The sequence below is a fragment of the Lithobates pipiens genome, unplaced genomic scaffold, assembly GCF_037356315.1.
Source record: "Lithobates pipiens isolate NorthernLeopardFrog02 unplaced genomic scaffold, aLitPip1_a1.2 Scaffold_22, whole genome shotgun sequence".
Classification (NCBI taxonomy): Eukaryota; Metazoa; Chordata; class Amphibia; order Anura; family Ranidae; genus Lithobates; species Lithobates pipiens.
Genome location: NW_027507784.1, coordinates 328,213,584 through 328,227,935, shown reverse-complemented (window position 1 = coordinate 328,227,935; position 14,352 = coordinate 328,213,584). Strand labels below are relative to the sequence as shown.

The following is a 14,352-nucleotide window of genomic DNA, read 5'->3' as shown; positions in this document are numbered from 1 at the left end:
ACTATTTTAAAAGTCAGCAGCTGCAGTATTTGTAGCTGCTGGCTTTTAAAAAAAAAAAAAAAAAACGCGGAGTCCCGGTGGACTCACGCTTTAACTGACAATTGTGCGGTCGGGTGACGTGGCTCCCAAAATAAAATTGATGTCCTTTTTTTTTTTTCCCACGAATAGAGCTTTCTTTTGGTGGTATTTGATCAACCAGAACACTGAAGATGGGTCGTGAATGGGTCTTCCAGCATGACCATGACCCAAAATACCGGCAAGGCAAAATAGGAGTGACACAATAAGAAGCACATTAAGGTCATGGAGTGGCCTAACCAGTCTCCAGACCTTAATCCTATAGAAAATGTATATAGGGAGCTGAAAATTCGAGTTGCCAAGAAAACCTTAAGGATTTAGGAAAGATTTGTAAAGAAGAGTGGAGCAAAATCCCTCCTGAGATGTGTGCAAACCTGGTCACCAACTACAAGAAAAAGTCTGACCTCGGTGCTTGCCAACAAGGGTTTCTCCACCAAGTACTAAGTCCTGTTTTGCTTGGGGATCGAATACTTATTTCACTCACTGAACTGCAACTCCATTTATAACATTTGTATCATGTGGGGGTTTTTTTTTTCCTGGATTCTTGCTTGATATTCTCTTTATCATTTAAAATACACCTATGATAAAAAAAAAAAATATAGACCCTTCATTTTCGTTGTAAGTGGACAAACTTACCAAATCTGCAGGGGATCAAATAATAAATTCCCCACTGTATGTGTGTGTAGATATGGGTATATGTGTGTGTGTGTGTGTGTGTAATAAATAAAAAAAAATTATATATATAATATAAATTCTGAAATCCAAAGAACAAAAAGTTCTAGTTTGGATTAATTGTAACAACATAATACTTTTGGCTCCAGCAGTGAAATAAGAAAGGGACCTTTTTAAACACTAAAATAATACCTTCACCGCTCGCTGTTCTTTTCTACATTCCGCTGCTGCCTTTTTTTCAAATCACTTTCCATCTCCCCCCCCCCCCCCCCCCTTTTCTCGGAGTCTTCCTTTAATAATTCCTATGTGGGGAGGAAACCTTTTATCTAACATTGTGAAATATTTTAATGGGACGCGTCTCTTCTGCTGGGTGTCTGATAACAACCCCGGGGCAGTTTAATAAAATCCTGACTATGAGTTATTGGAAGGGTGTACTAGAGAAGCCCCTCCAAGTTCTTCTTCTTCTTTTCCCGCGGTTGCCATGGAGGCGGCTGAGGTTTTCCCGCTGTGCGGTGACCCAGCTTATTGTCAGATGAGAAGAATGGGATTGAAAACCTCCATGCTGCTTGTGAATGACTCTCAAGATTCTTTGTATCCCACAGACAGAAGTATAATGTGGTCTGAATCTCGCTTTCAAGGTGCCCATTTAAAAAAAATAAAAAAAATAAAATAAATTTCAATCTAAGAAATATCGTGGGAGTTTTTGGTAAACCAATTTTAACAATGAAACTCTTTCACCTGCAATGTTGAGTGATGGAACTCCATCATTTCCTTGTCATTTGTACCTAAAATCTTGTATTTAAGCATTGCATGAATTTTTATCTCTGGCGTCACATAAGTATTCTGTGTAGGCGCAATTTCTTTGTAAATATCGGCAAACTCAGGTTTTGGGTTTATTTTTAATGATATTTATTTTGAATTGTTAAACAGATATAAAGAGAGCAAGAGGGGATGAGGGCAATGTTTCTCTTTCTATTTCTGTACTGCATGCTGTTAAATTTCTCAATCGCCCTTTCTACTTCTTATTCTCCTTTTTTATTTTATTACATTTATTTATTTACTTATTTTTTATTATTCCTTTTCTGCTTTCTTGCTCTCTCTCTTTTTCACGTTCTCGCTCTCTCTATTGGGTGCGAACAGATAGGCGTGTTTATTCTTGCTGAAAAAAAAGCTTTCTTTCTTGCTCCTTTTTTATTTTTTATGCTCTTTTTTTTATTTATTTTTTTTCTCTTGCGCTCTCTTTTCTCGTGTTTTTTTTTTTTTGTTTTGTTTTTTGTATCGCTCCTTTCTTTCTTTCTTTCTTTCTTTCTTTCTTTCTTTCTTTCTCACTCTTTCTTTTTCTTTCTCACTCTTTCTTTCTTTCTTTTTCTTTTCTTTCTTTCTTTCTTTCTTTCTTTCTTTCTTTCTTTCTTTCTTTCTTTCTCACTCTTTCTTTCTTTCTTTCTCTCTCGCTCTCTCTCTCTCTCGCTCTCTCTTTCTCTCTCGCTCTCTCTTTCTCGCTCGCTCTCTCTTTCTCTCTCGCTCTCTTTCTCGCTCGCTCTTTCTCGCTCTCTCTTGCTCTCTTGCCCTCGCTCTTGCTCTCTTGCCCTCGCTCTCTATCGGGTGGGAACAGATAGGCGGGTTTTATTTTAGCTGAAAAATTGCTTTCTTTCTGGCGCTCTTTGTCTTTCTTTCTTGCGCTCTCTCTTGCCCTCGCTCTCTTGCCCTCACTCTCTATTGGGTGCAAATAGATATGCGTGTTCTTGCTGAAAAAAGCTTTCGCTCTTTCTTTCTCGCTTTCTTTCTTTCTCGCTTTCTTTCTTTCTCGCTCTTTCTTTCTTTCTTTCTCGCTCTTTCTTTCTTTCTTTCTCGCTCTTTCTTTCTTTCTTTCTCGCTCTTTCTTTCTTTCTTTCTCGCTCTTTCTTTCTTTCTTTCTCGCTCTTTCTTTCTTTCTTTCTTTCTTTCTTTCTCGCTCTTTCTTTCTTTCTTTCTTTCTTTCTTTCTTTCTCGCTCTTTCTTTCTTTCTTTCTCGCTCTTTCTTTCTTTCTTTCTTTCTTTCTCGCTCTTTCTTTCTTTCTTTCTTTCTTTCTCGCTCTTTCTTTCTTTCTTGCTCTCTCGCTCTTTCTTTCTTTCTTGCTCTTTCTTTCTTTCTTTCTTTCTTTTTTGCTCTTTCTTTCTTTCTTTCTCGCTCTTTCTTTCTTTCTTTCTTTCTTTCTTTCTTTCTTTCTCGCTCTTTCTTTCTTTCTTTCTTTCTTTCTTTCTTTCTTTCTCGCTTTCTTTCTTTCTTTCTTTCTTTCTTTCTCGCTCTTTCTTTCTTTCTTTCTTTCTTTCTCGCTCTTTCTTTCTTTCTTTCTTTCTTTCTCGCTCTTTCTTTCTTTCTTTCTTTCTCTCTCGCTCTTTCTTTCTTTCTCTCTCGCTCTTTCTTTCTCTCTCGCTCGCGCTCTTGCTCGCTCTTTCTTGCTCGCTCGCTCGCTCGCTCTTGCTCGCTCTTGCTCTCTTGCCCTCGCTCTCTTGCCCTCGCTCTCTCTATCGGGTGGGAACAGATAGGCGGGTTTTATTCTTGCTGAAAAATAGCTTTCTTTCTGGCATTCTGTCTTTCTTTCTCGCGCTCTCTCTTGCCCTCGCTCTCTATTGGGTGCAAATATGCGTGTTCTTGCTGAAAAAAGCTTTCGCTCTTTCTTTCTTTCTTTCTTTCTTTCTTTCTTTCTTTCTTTCTTTCTTTCTTTCTTTCTTTCTTTCTTTCTTTCTTTCTTTCTTTCTTTCTTTCTTTCTCACTCGCTTGCGCACTTGCTCGCTCGCTCGCTCTTTCTTTCTCGCTCGCTCGCTCTTTCTTTCTCGCTCGCTCTTTCTTTCTTTCTCGCTCGCTCTTTCTTTCTTTCTCGCTCGCTCTTTCTTTCTTTCTCGCTCGCTCTTTCTTTCTTTCTCGCTCTTTCTTTCTCGCTCTTTCTTTCTTTCTCGTTCTTTCTTTCTTTCTCGCTCTTTCTTTCTTTCTCGCTCTTTCTTTCTTTCTCGCTCTTTCTTTCTTTCTTTCTCGCTCTTTCTTTCTTTCTCTCTCGCTCTTTCTTTCTTTCTCTCTCGCTCTTTCTTTCTTTCTCTCTCGCTCTTTCTTTCTTTCTCTCTCGCTCTTTCTTTCTTTCTCTCTCGCTTGCGCACTTGCTCGCTCTTGCTTGCTCTTTCTTGCTCGCTTGCTCTTGCTCGCTCGCTCGCTCTTTCTTTCTCGCTCGCTCTTTCTTTCTCGCTCGCTCTTTCTTTCTCGCTCGCTCTTTCTTTCTCGCTCGCTCGCTCTTTCTTGCTCGCTCGCTCTTTCTTGCTCGCTCGCTCTTTCTTGCTCGCTCGCTCTTTCTTGCTCGCTCGCTCTTTCTTGCTCGCTCGCTCTTTCTTTCTTTCTTGCTCTTTCTTTCTTTCTTTCTTGCTCTTTCTTTCTTGCTCTTTCTTTCTTTCTTTCTTTCTCGCTCTTTCTTTCTTTCTCGCTCTTTCTTTCTTTCTTTCTCGCTCTCGCTCTCTTTCTCGCTCGCTCTTGCTCTCTTGCCCTCGCTCTCTCTATCGGGTGGGAACAGATAGGCGGGTTTTATTCTTGCTGAAAAATAGCTTTCTTTCTGGTGCTCTTTGTGTTTCTTTCTCGCGCTCTCTCTTGCCCTTGCTCTCTTGCCCTCACTCTCTATTGGGTGCAAATAGATATGCGTGTTCTTGCTGAAAAAAGCTTTCTTTCCCTCGATCGCTTTCTTTCCCTCGATCGCTTTCTTTCCCTCGATCGCTTTCTTTCCCTCGATCGCTTTCTTTCCCTCGATCGCTTTCTTTCCCTCGATCGCTTTCTTTCCCTCGATCGCTTTCTTTCCCTCGATCGCTTTCTTTCCCTCGATCGCTTTCTTTCCCTCGATCTCTCTATTGGGTGCGAACAGATAGGCGTGTTTACTCTTGCTGAAAAAGTGTGTTTTACTTAGTGCTCGGTGGCGCATTGTTTGCCAATTTCAAAACTAGAACTTTTTTTAAGGAAACTTTTTTTTATAAAAAATAATCCCATATTCATTGCAGTTGTGAGAATTTTTTCATTTGACCAATACGTTTTTTTTTTTTTTTTTTTTTTTTCCTTCACGTAATGTAACATCTTTTTACTGTGTATCCATCCTGTGTTTGTTGTTTTTTTTGTTTTGTTTTTTTGTTTTTTAAAGCACGCATTCATGTTGTTCATGTGTTTGCTGTCTATACAGGGAGAATGTTTGAAGGTTCGGCAGAGACGATGCTGAAGTCGCTGGACACCGTGACCTCTCTCAATGAAAGCACGCTACTCTGGCCTGGTAAGTGGTCACAGTTCTTGCAGCCAGTCATATTTGTCACTACGGATAAAATACAGGAGAGAACTCCGCACTAGAATTCCGACTATTATCCATAAAGCTTTTAAAAGGAGCCAAATTGTACTATAGTGACACCTGGTGGTCAGAACATTACATTAACAGAACCCGTCACCTGCCCACATCTGGCTTACACAATGTGCAAATAGTTTACTCGGTAGGTGTTCAATGTATTCTCTGCTATTTACATGTCTGTCAAAGTTCACCATCCAAGATATTAGATTGGGAGAAGGGTTAGACTGTCATGTTTTTATTGCTGAGATTTCCCCTCGCTTTAACAGGGACACAGACCATTCTGCCCATGTTGTAAAAATAGGGCTATATACTTACCTTTCTGGGGGCCCATGTGTTAATGTGCTGCTATGTTGCTAATCCTTGGCCATTGCAGGTGTTCAATGCTTCCACTCACCAGCTGGTTCATATGTCCGTACAACACATAAATGCTGGCAGGAGGAGTAGGCATTAATGGCACCAAATGCCTGCAGTGGCCAATGGGCAGCAATACAACTACATATTAGCACATGGGCCACTGGAAAAATGCGTTTATATCCAACTTTTGCATGTTTTGCATTTGACCCTGTGATGGCAGGGTCACTTTATAGCTGGACTCCGGGCACAAAAAATGCCTTTGTTCAAGTTCCTTAAAGAGGAACTGCCGTCTGCTCACATAATTTGTAATAAAAACATCTTTGCCATTCTGAAGCTTCCCTCCAACCACTTTGCATATTATTTTATATATACTGTGATTCAGTACTTGCCAAATATGCTGCAGAAATGTCCCTCCACTGAGTCTGGCTGCAACCATTTTAACTGTAGGCAGCTGAAGCTGCTGCCTGTTCACTTCCTGGATTTACACACATAGGCACACCACCAGCTCTGCAGCTCTTCTTGGCCCTCTTATGACTCATCCCCCCCTCCCTTCCTGGCAAACTCTCAGAGTGAGCATGAGAGAGAGGGAGAGCTGTGCATAAGGTCATAAGCCTAGGCTTTTTACTAGACAACAAACAGGAGGTGGGCTGTATAAGGTATTTTCTGGCAGAAAAAAAAATGTTTTACTATCCAGCGTTAAAACAACAACAAGGGCAGAAGATTTAATATGTAGCTAGGTCCTGGGCCCCCAGAGGCCAAATGGTGAACTCCAGAGTTGAGGACAGCTGATATTCTTCTATGTAGAGTGGGTTACGAGGCATGGTGGGTGCAATGTAAGGTGGATTGATGGGCGCCAGACACTTCTTGAATGCAAAGATTTATTTTCTCCTAAACGGATCTGTGGGAGAGAGGGTTGGGGCCAGGATACTCTTTAGTAGTTGGAATGCTGATTGGCTAACTCCAAGACCTCTATAGGTAGACAGCCATGCAGGGAAAAGCATCCAGCTAGACACCACATCTCCATAAGGAGGGCTACGCTATCTCCTATGGCAACAATCTTGTAACCGTTTCTAACAAAGTTTGCAATGAACTCCCTTACTTCTTCTACAATCTCCTATTGTAGATCTTCACTCAACTGAGCTCCCAGTCTTTCACTAGACTTGCTGATCCACTGCCACTGGATCCCCTGAGCTCTTCTAGTCTTCTCGCTGGATATCTCCTTAAAGCGTCACCCCCACGTCTCTGCTGGGTCCCTCGCTTGGCACTCAGATACTTCTAAGTACTACTACTCATAAGTATCACCTGCTGGCCTGCTTGGTCCCTGGTTTGGCACACCATGTTCTGCGAGCGTCACCTCCGCTGGCTGGGTCCCTGGCTTGACACTTGCTCAAGTTTCCCAATTCTTCACCGTCCACAGTTGGTGAGAATACTATTCCGGTACTTGCTTCAGTTACTCACTGTGGCCCCTGGTAACAAGGTGGTTGGTCCCTTAATGGCAAACGCTTTCCCTCTGCCTTCGACCATGACAGGTTCTCTGGCCTGCAGAACCGTCACTTGGTGGAAGTGAGTGAAAGCCACAATCCCAACCCTACACTGCTCTCCTGCTTCTGGATAGGCCCTCAGCCTAGCAGCCAGATGTCCCCAGGATAGGCCTCAAGTCTCTAGCCTAGCTGCTCGGGGCAGCACAACACACGTCCACCCAGACAGCCATCCAGGTGGCACAGAACACCAATCACCTGACTCCACCCAAATAAATAGTCTCTCCCAGCAGGCCAAGGGACCCAAGAAAATCTCACACTGGATTACTGCACAGATCTGGAAGAAATACACAAATCTCACCAAGATTCAAGAAGAATACACCGGATGAATGGATTTGGATAATATTGGCTACGTTTAAGAGTGGGGAGAGGATTAGAATTTTTTTGTTGTTTTTACTGATGTCTGTTCTTTCCTATCCCAAACTGGAACAGAGATTCCCACTGGAGAATTTTGATTTATCATCCTGTTCCGGTGATAGCGGCAACATTTTGTATTTCCCATCTCTAGAGAGGGGTACCCCGTTGGGGAGCAACCCCCCCCCCCATGTCAATAGAAAGGACAAAGTTCCCCAACAGGGACAATGACTATATATAGTAAAAAAACAAGAGACCCTAACCCTTACCCCATGCTGTCCAAAACTGAATTTTTTATTTTTTTTTGGGCTGGAGTTGGACCATAGTCAACCATAAGAATTTAAATATAAATGGAACCCAACCCACCCATCATTTTAAAGCACGCCATGGTTCCATCCATTAATTCGTATGTCACTGCTCAGTCCTGTAGTGCCTTGGGGGTTAGAGGACGGTTCCAGCACATATATGGTGGGGGACACAGGGAAAAAGGGGCTGCTGCCCCGGGCCCAGTCATTGTTGTGTGGCCCAAGGCAGCTTCCCCTTGAGCCTGCAATCAATATTACAGACAGCCCTGGACTACAGCGTCCAACACTCCCAGATTTTCTCAATATCATATAAAAGTCTTTCTCAACCAGGGTTCCTTCAGAGGTTGCTAGGGGTTCCATGAGCAATGGGAAACTTCTGCCTTTCAGGTAACCACTGACACCAATCATTTTTTTTTTTTTTTAGCTATCACTATGGAGGGGATTCTTCCAAATGACCACCAATGTAAGGAGCATTGTTCCCCCACTGGCCATAGTGCCAATATTCAGTAAGCTGTAGGTACAGACATTTTTAGGAGGGGTTCCTTGAGACTGGAAAGTTATTTCAAGGGTTCCTACATCTTAAAAAGGTTGAGAGGATGCCGTAGCTGTTGGAGAAGGCTCAGTACTGAAACGAAGGGGATGGACATGTGGGCTGCCAGAGAGCCAAGTATGGTATTAAGATGTCTTCTCTTGCAGGTTCTCTTTAAAGGATAAGTTCCGGGAAATAAAGCTGAAAAGGTTGATTTAGCTAAGATTAATGTACTGCTGTACCCAGCTCCAGGTATTCGGGCTAACTGATCAGGACGGACAATTCCTTCCATTTTTCCCAAAAGTCACATACCCCTATAGGCAATATGTGAGCCTCTACAGAACAGTACAATTGCATAGAGCAGAAGTGAGGAGGGAGGGGGGATCTATTCTGGTGTTATGCTGAGACTTCCCACTCATGTGCTCGCCCCTCAAATCTCTAAAGCTGCTTCTATTTTTCCTTTCAGCTCCATCACAACCCATAGGGCTCTCTGCCTGTTTTTTAATCCATGTTCCCATGAAGCACGTTGTAGACTTGCTCAGTATTTGCTGATGAGTAACATTTGTCTCTTTTCTTAAGTGGTTTATAAGAGGCAGATGTCTTTCTTGGCAAAACATACTTCATTAATAATCTTTGACTAAGTTTACCTCCAACATGGATTTAATTGGCACCATCCCTAATGAATGCAAAAGTCAAATATTTTATGCTTACTTAAGCATTATGGCCGCATTGAGCAGGCTTTACACTGGTCTCCTGGGCAAGGCTGAAGCTTCTAGGCCAGCGGCGGTCAACTCTCTTGATATGGGGGGCCTGCACCACCAAAGGGCTGCACATACTTAAGTGAATAATAAGTCTTGGAGGCAGCAGGCACTCAACAGGGTATTATTATTATTATTCAGGATTTATATAGCGCCAACAGTTTGCGCAGTGTTTTACAATATGAGGGCAGACAGTACACTTACAATACAAATCAATACAGGAGGGATCAGAGGGCCCTGCTCGTTAGAGCTTACAATCTATAGTCAAAGACCATGGGCATGATACAAGAGATGGTCAGAGGCTGCAGACATGACAGAAGAGATGGTCAGACTGCGGGCATGGCACAAGAGCTGGTCAGAGGCTGCAGACATAACAGAAGAGATGGCCAGACTGGGGGCATGGCAGAAGAGATGGTGAGAGAGATGGTGAGAGACTGGGGGCATGTCACAAGAGATGGTGAGAGAGATGGTGAGAGACTGGGGGCATGTCACAAGAGATGGTGAGAGAGATGGTGAGAGACTGGGGGCCATGTCACAAGAGGCGGTGAGAGACTGGGGGCCATGTCACAAGAGGCGGTGAGAGACTGGGGGCCATGTCACAAGAGGCGGTGAGAGACTGGGGGCCATGTCACAAGAGGCGGTGAGAGACTGGGGGCCATGTCACAAGAGGCGGTGAGAGACTGGGGGCCATGTCACAGGAGGCGGTGAGAGACTGGGGGCCATGTCACAGGAGGCGGTGAGAGACTGGGGGCCATGTCACAGGAGGCGGTGAGAGACTGGGGGCCATGTCACAGGAGGCAGTGAGAGACTGGGGGCCATGTCACAGGAGGCGGTGAGAGACTGGGGGCCATGTCACAGGAGGCGGTGAGAGACTGGGGGCCATGTCACAGGAGGCGGTGAGAGACTGGGGGCCATGTCACAAGAGACGGTGAGAGACTGGGGGCCATGTCACAGGAGGCGGTGAGAGACTGGGGGCCATGTCACAGGAGGCGGTGAGAGACTGGGGGCCATGTCACAGGAGGCGGTGAGAGACTGGGGGCCATGTCACAGGAGGCGGTGAGAGACTGGGGGCCATGTCACAGGAGGCGGTGAGAGACTGGGGGCCATGTCACAAGAGACGGTGAGAGACTGGGGGCCATGTCACAAGAGATGGTGAGAGACTGGGGGCATACTACAGAAGACTGCAGACTGCATTACAGGGGCCTGCTAGAGACCATTTCTATAACAGGGCACTAGCAAAACACAGATTGGTGTAGGGGTCCAGAGGACTGCAGGCTGGGCACATGTCTGTGCCATGTATCCTCCCTCTCATGCCTCAGTGTGCAAGGGGGTTAGACTGTAGTGGGTTCAAGATGTCACATAACCCTCTGCTGTGTAACTTCCCTCTCCTGCTCCATCACAGGTGGGGTGGGCTCAGGTAGAGAGCATTGCACTGAAACCACCACCTGTTACATGATTCTAGCTTCTTAATTTATCATAGTGCAATCTTCTGTTTCAGCGATAGGTGTTTGTGCTGTTATTTAGTTGGCTTTTCTCCCCGTTAGACCAGGGTTGCAATGCACCAAAGGATGCCAACATGTCCCCTCCTTGAGCTAAAAAATGGTGAGATGAAACTTTGCCTGGCCTACACGAGAATAATAAACTGTTATTTATCAAGTGTGTAGTTTTAATACACGTAACTGTACAGAACCTTTTTTTTTTTTTTTTTTTTTTTTTATTATGAGTTTTTTTGAGTGTCTGTTATCAGCCCTTTGATCAGGCAACAGATTGGACAGCCTCCATGGTCGGGGGGCTTTCCAGCCTGACTCTCCTGCTTTGACCAGGAGAGAATACAAGTAAATAATACAAAATTCCTGCGAGATAAGGTTCCACTGTTATACCGGTTTAAGAGAGGAAGCTTTTGGTGAATAGAGTAAGCTTTTATCTTATCCTGCTAATAAGTCTTGAACTGGTAAGAAACTTGCAGTTATTGTGAAGTTGCCGTTATACACATTACTCATAATCTGAGTTTCCTGCGTAGATGTATCGCTATACTTTATACAATACTGTACTTTCAGCATTAGGATTCTCCAGATGTTTTAAGAGACTCACAAAAACATTATGTGGAAAGCCCCTTCTGCATGTTCTTCAGATATACTTAGATCCTGTAAAACTGAATTTATATTGAATGATGCAGAGAGAACTGATCTGTAGTAAACCCAGCCTGTGTTTATTCCAGATCTGGATGTAGATAGTTGTGAGCATCAGAAACCGGAGACCATCGAAAAATGGATGGTCCTTCCATAACTATCCAGTGAGATTCATAGTCCATTTTTCATGTAGAACTGGAAATCGGAAGGCTACAATCTGATTGCATGAAACTGCCATTGAGATCTTCTCTTCTTTTTAAACACTTGTGTCCATAAAACCTTTTGTGACGTAAAGGACAGATCCACACAAACGTAATATTTTGGTTGTAGGTGGAGCCTGGTATGCTGAGTCGGCCCTTGGCTTCTTTTAAGTCTTGGATACCCCAACAAGATCTACCAGCCATAATTCCCGACTCTGTATCTGTCCACCTGGGAGTTGTAATGTAAACAAGTTGATTCCGGTAGGGATGGTGGGAAGCCTTCATGATGGGAACAGTAGGTGTGCATAACTCTGGATTTATTGTGGGGATGGTGAGATGAGAACCCCTTGTATTGGGCACAGCAGATGTGTAGACCTAGGAATTCAGCACAGGGATCTTGAGAATCTCTCATGATGGACACAGCAGGCGTACAGACCCAAGATCTCAGCACAGGGATGGTGGGAACCCATCATAACGGGCACAGCAGGTTTGCAAATCCAGGAACTCAGCACAATGATGGACCGAATGGGTACAGGAATCCTACAATTGTAGCCCCTAAGACCCCTTTCACACCACACCGCCCATTGCGTCGGTGGTAAAACGCCACTATTTTTAGCGGCGTTTTACCGCCGGATTTGCGGCGCATTTCGGCGTTAGCTGGGGGGTTTTTTGCCAGCGGTATTACAGCGCTGCCCCATTGATTTCAATGGGGAGCAGCGGTGGAGGAGCGGTAAACACACCGCTCCAAAGAAGCTGCTGGCAGGACTTTTTTCTGACGTCCTGCCAGTGCACCGCTGTAGCGTGAAAGCCCTCGGGCGTTCACACTACATACAATGGTGCAGCTTCTTTAGGGCGGATTGCAGGCGCTATTTCTAACGCTACAGCGCCTGCAAAACACCCTGGTGTGAAAGGGGTCATAGAGACAGAAGAAATGATCAGGGGGCTCAACTGTCCAACATCTACTAAACATTTAAATATCAGTTATGGGTGTGCTGATCCTTTAGCTATCCCATATATCTGAAATAAAGGTAATTTTCCTATAGCAGCGACTCCGATCTCAGCTATCATGTTTCAGATGCAGCTTGGAACATAGACGGATGGATGAGGTTGCTTTAGGGCCATGTAGATCTTTTCCTATGAACTCTTTGCAAGTGGTGATCATTTATGTTTTTTTTATTTCTCCTCCCATGCAGGACATGAGTATGCTGCAGACAACCTGAAATTTGCAGAAGAGGTCGAACCTGAAAACGCTGTGCGTGACCGCAAAACTCAGTGGGTCAATCAGCAAAGGCTGGAGAAGAAGTGTTCGGTGAGTAGGTGGCCAGATCAGGGGAAAATATTGTGATAATTCAGTACCAGACCAAAGGATAAGATTTGGAGGAAGGTTAGGCCATACACAGTCTGGACTGTGGTCTGTCCTATCAGCGAAATTTACCAAAACTTGCATAATATAGGTCTACCTCAGTGGTCTCCAAACTGTGCCCTGGGGACCGAATGCTGCTCTTTGCTTGCCTTTGTCCGGCCCTTGGGGCACTATTCCTACTGACACCAGCGAGGGGGCAGTAATAATTCCCCTAATACCAAATATGGGCAATTGTTAACTCTGATAGGACATTTTCTATTCCCAATGGCCACGGTCTGGCCCCTCTAAAGTATTAAACACAATAAACTGGCCCTTTGTTTAGAAAGTTTGGAGACCCCTGGCCTACCTGGTTAAATCTAATCTAATGATTGCTTAGACCAGGTTTTCTCCAGAGGTTGCTAGGGGTTCCTTCTGCCTCTCAGATAAGTTTCCACTAACACCAATAATCTTTTTTGGTTATCTGTAAGAGGGTAATTCTTCTCAATGACCACGGGTGTAAGGAGCATTCTTCCCACCGACCATCACACTAATGTATCATGAGTTGTAGAATAGTCCTTTTGTAGAAGAGGTTCCCTGAGACTGGGAAGTTATTTCAAGTGTTCCTTGAAAGGGTTGAGAAAGGGTGACTTGGAACCTAAGCAATCTAGAGGTCTACCTGGCTAGTTCTAATCTGATTGCTTAGACCCAGACCAGCCATTGTTAGCCAAGGTTCCTCCAGTGATGGCTAGAGGTTCCTTGAGGAATTTCTTCTCCCAGATGACACCATTGGTCTTTTTAGGTATCTGTAAGGAGGCTTTCTCCCCAGTGACCATCACAGTAATACACTGTGGAGTTTAGGTATAGGTATTAAAAGGAGTTCCCTGAGACCAGGAAAGTTATTTCAAGTGTTCTTTCCATGTTAAAAAGGTTGAGAAAGGCCAAAATATGACTCCTCCTGGCTAGCTTTAGAGAAGCAAATACTATATTTTAATAAGATGATATAACCATACAGTTTATTTTGAGGAGGGACTAAAAGAATACAAAAGTTCTCCCAACCGAATCAGTAAAGCCCTCCTAGATTGCCAGCTTAGTAAAATATTTTATATGGCTGATAGATGAATTTCAGTTTTGGTGGCCAACACTCCTTATTACTGTATGTACATTTCATCACCTTTTCCACTCTGGACAAGAAGTCAGTCTCTACTGCCCTGCCATATCACCCAGTCACACTGGACTGTATTAGGCTAGGCTTTTTGTTGGACAGCCAATATATTCTCCTTCTGAATAAAAATGGCTGAAATCATAGAATAAAATGAGGTGAGGAGATGAAAAAACATATATAAAAAAAAGCCCTTGCATCATCCTAAAATAGTTTTTAGGGCCAAAAGCTTTCTTTTTAGTTTAATATAGAGAAGGGAAGAAGCTACAAGCTTTCTCTTCTTATTTTTGTGGCTGTCTTCACCCATCCTGTCCTATGGGCTAAATTCCCTCAGGCAATTGCCACTGGAACTGATGTCAAAATATACCCCCACCCCTTGTTCTGGTGACAGTGGTAAAAGTTTTTGGATTTCCCATCACTTTCTGAGCAATCTGGGACAGAAGATGCCCAGTTGGTTACTGCCTCTCCTTTGCAGAGGCTTTTGATCTAGACTCTTACCTGCCTTTAAGTTGCTTCCTGCAAAGTTTTCTGAGCCCTCCTGGTCCTCTTTGGGGTCCCTGAGGCCTCCTCAGGCCACACAGGCTTTCCCCTTGC

At 44.0% G+C, this 14,352-nt stretch overlaps 1 protein-coding gene across 1 annotated transcript in view; it reads left to right on the top strand.

Annotated features, from left to right (window-relative positions):
• The window catches only part of PNKD (PNKD metallo-beta-lactamase domain containing), a 130,259-nt gene that overhangs the window by 111,754 nt on the left and 4,153 nt on the right, over positions 1–14,352 (top strand). Inside the window, exons 7-8 of the mRNA XM_077449634.1 lie at positions 4,935–5,021; positions 12,451–12,566. Coding sequence (XP_077305760.1) covers positions 4,935–5,021; positions 12,451–12,566 — 203 coding nt within the window. The remainder of the gene's footprint in view (positions 1–4,934; positions 5,022–12,450; positions 12,567–14,352) is intronic.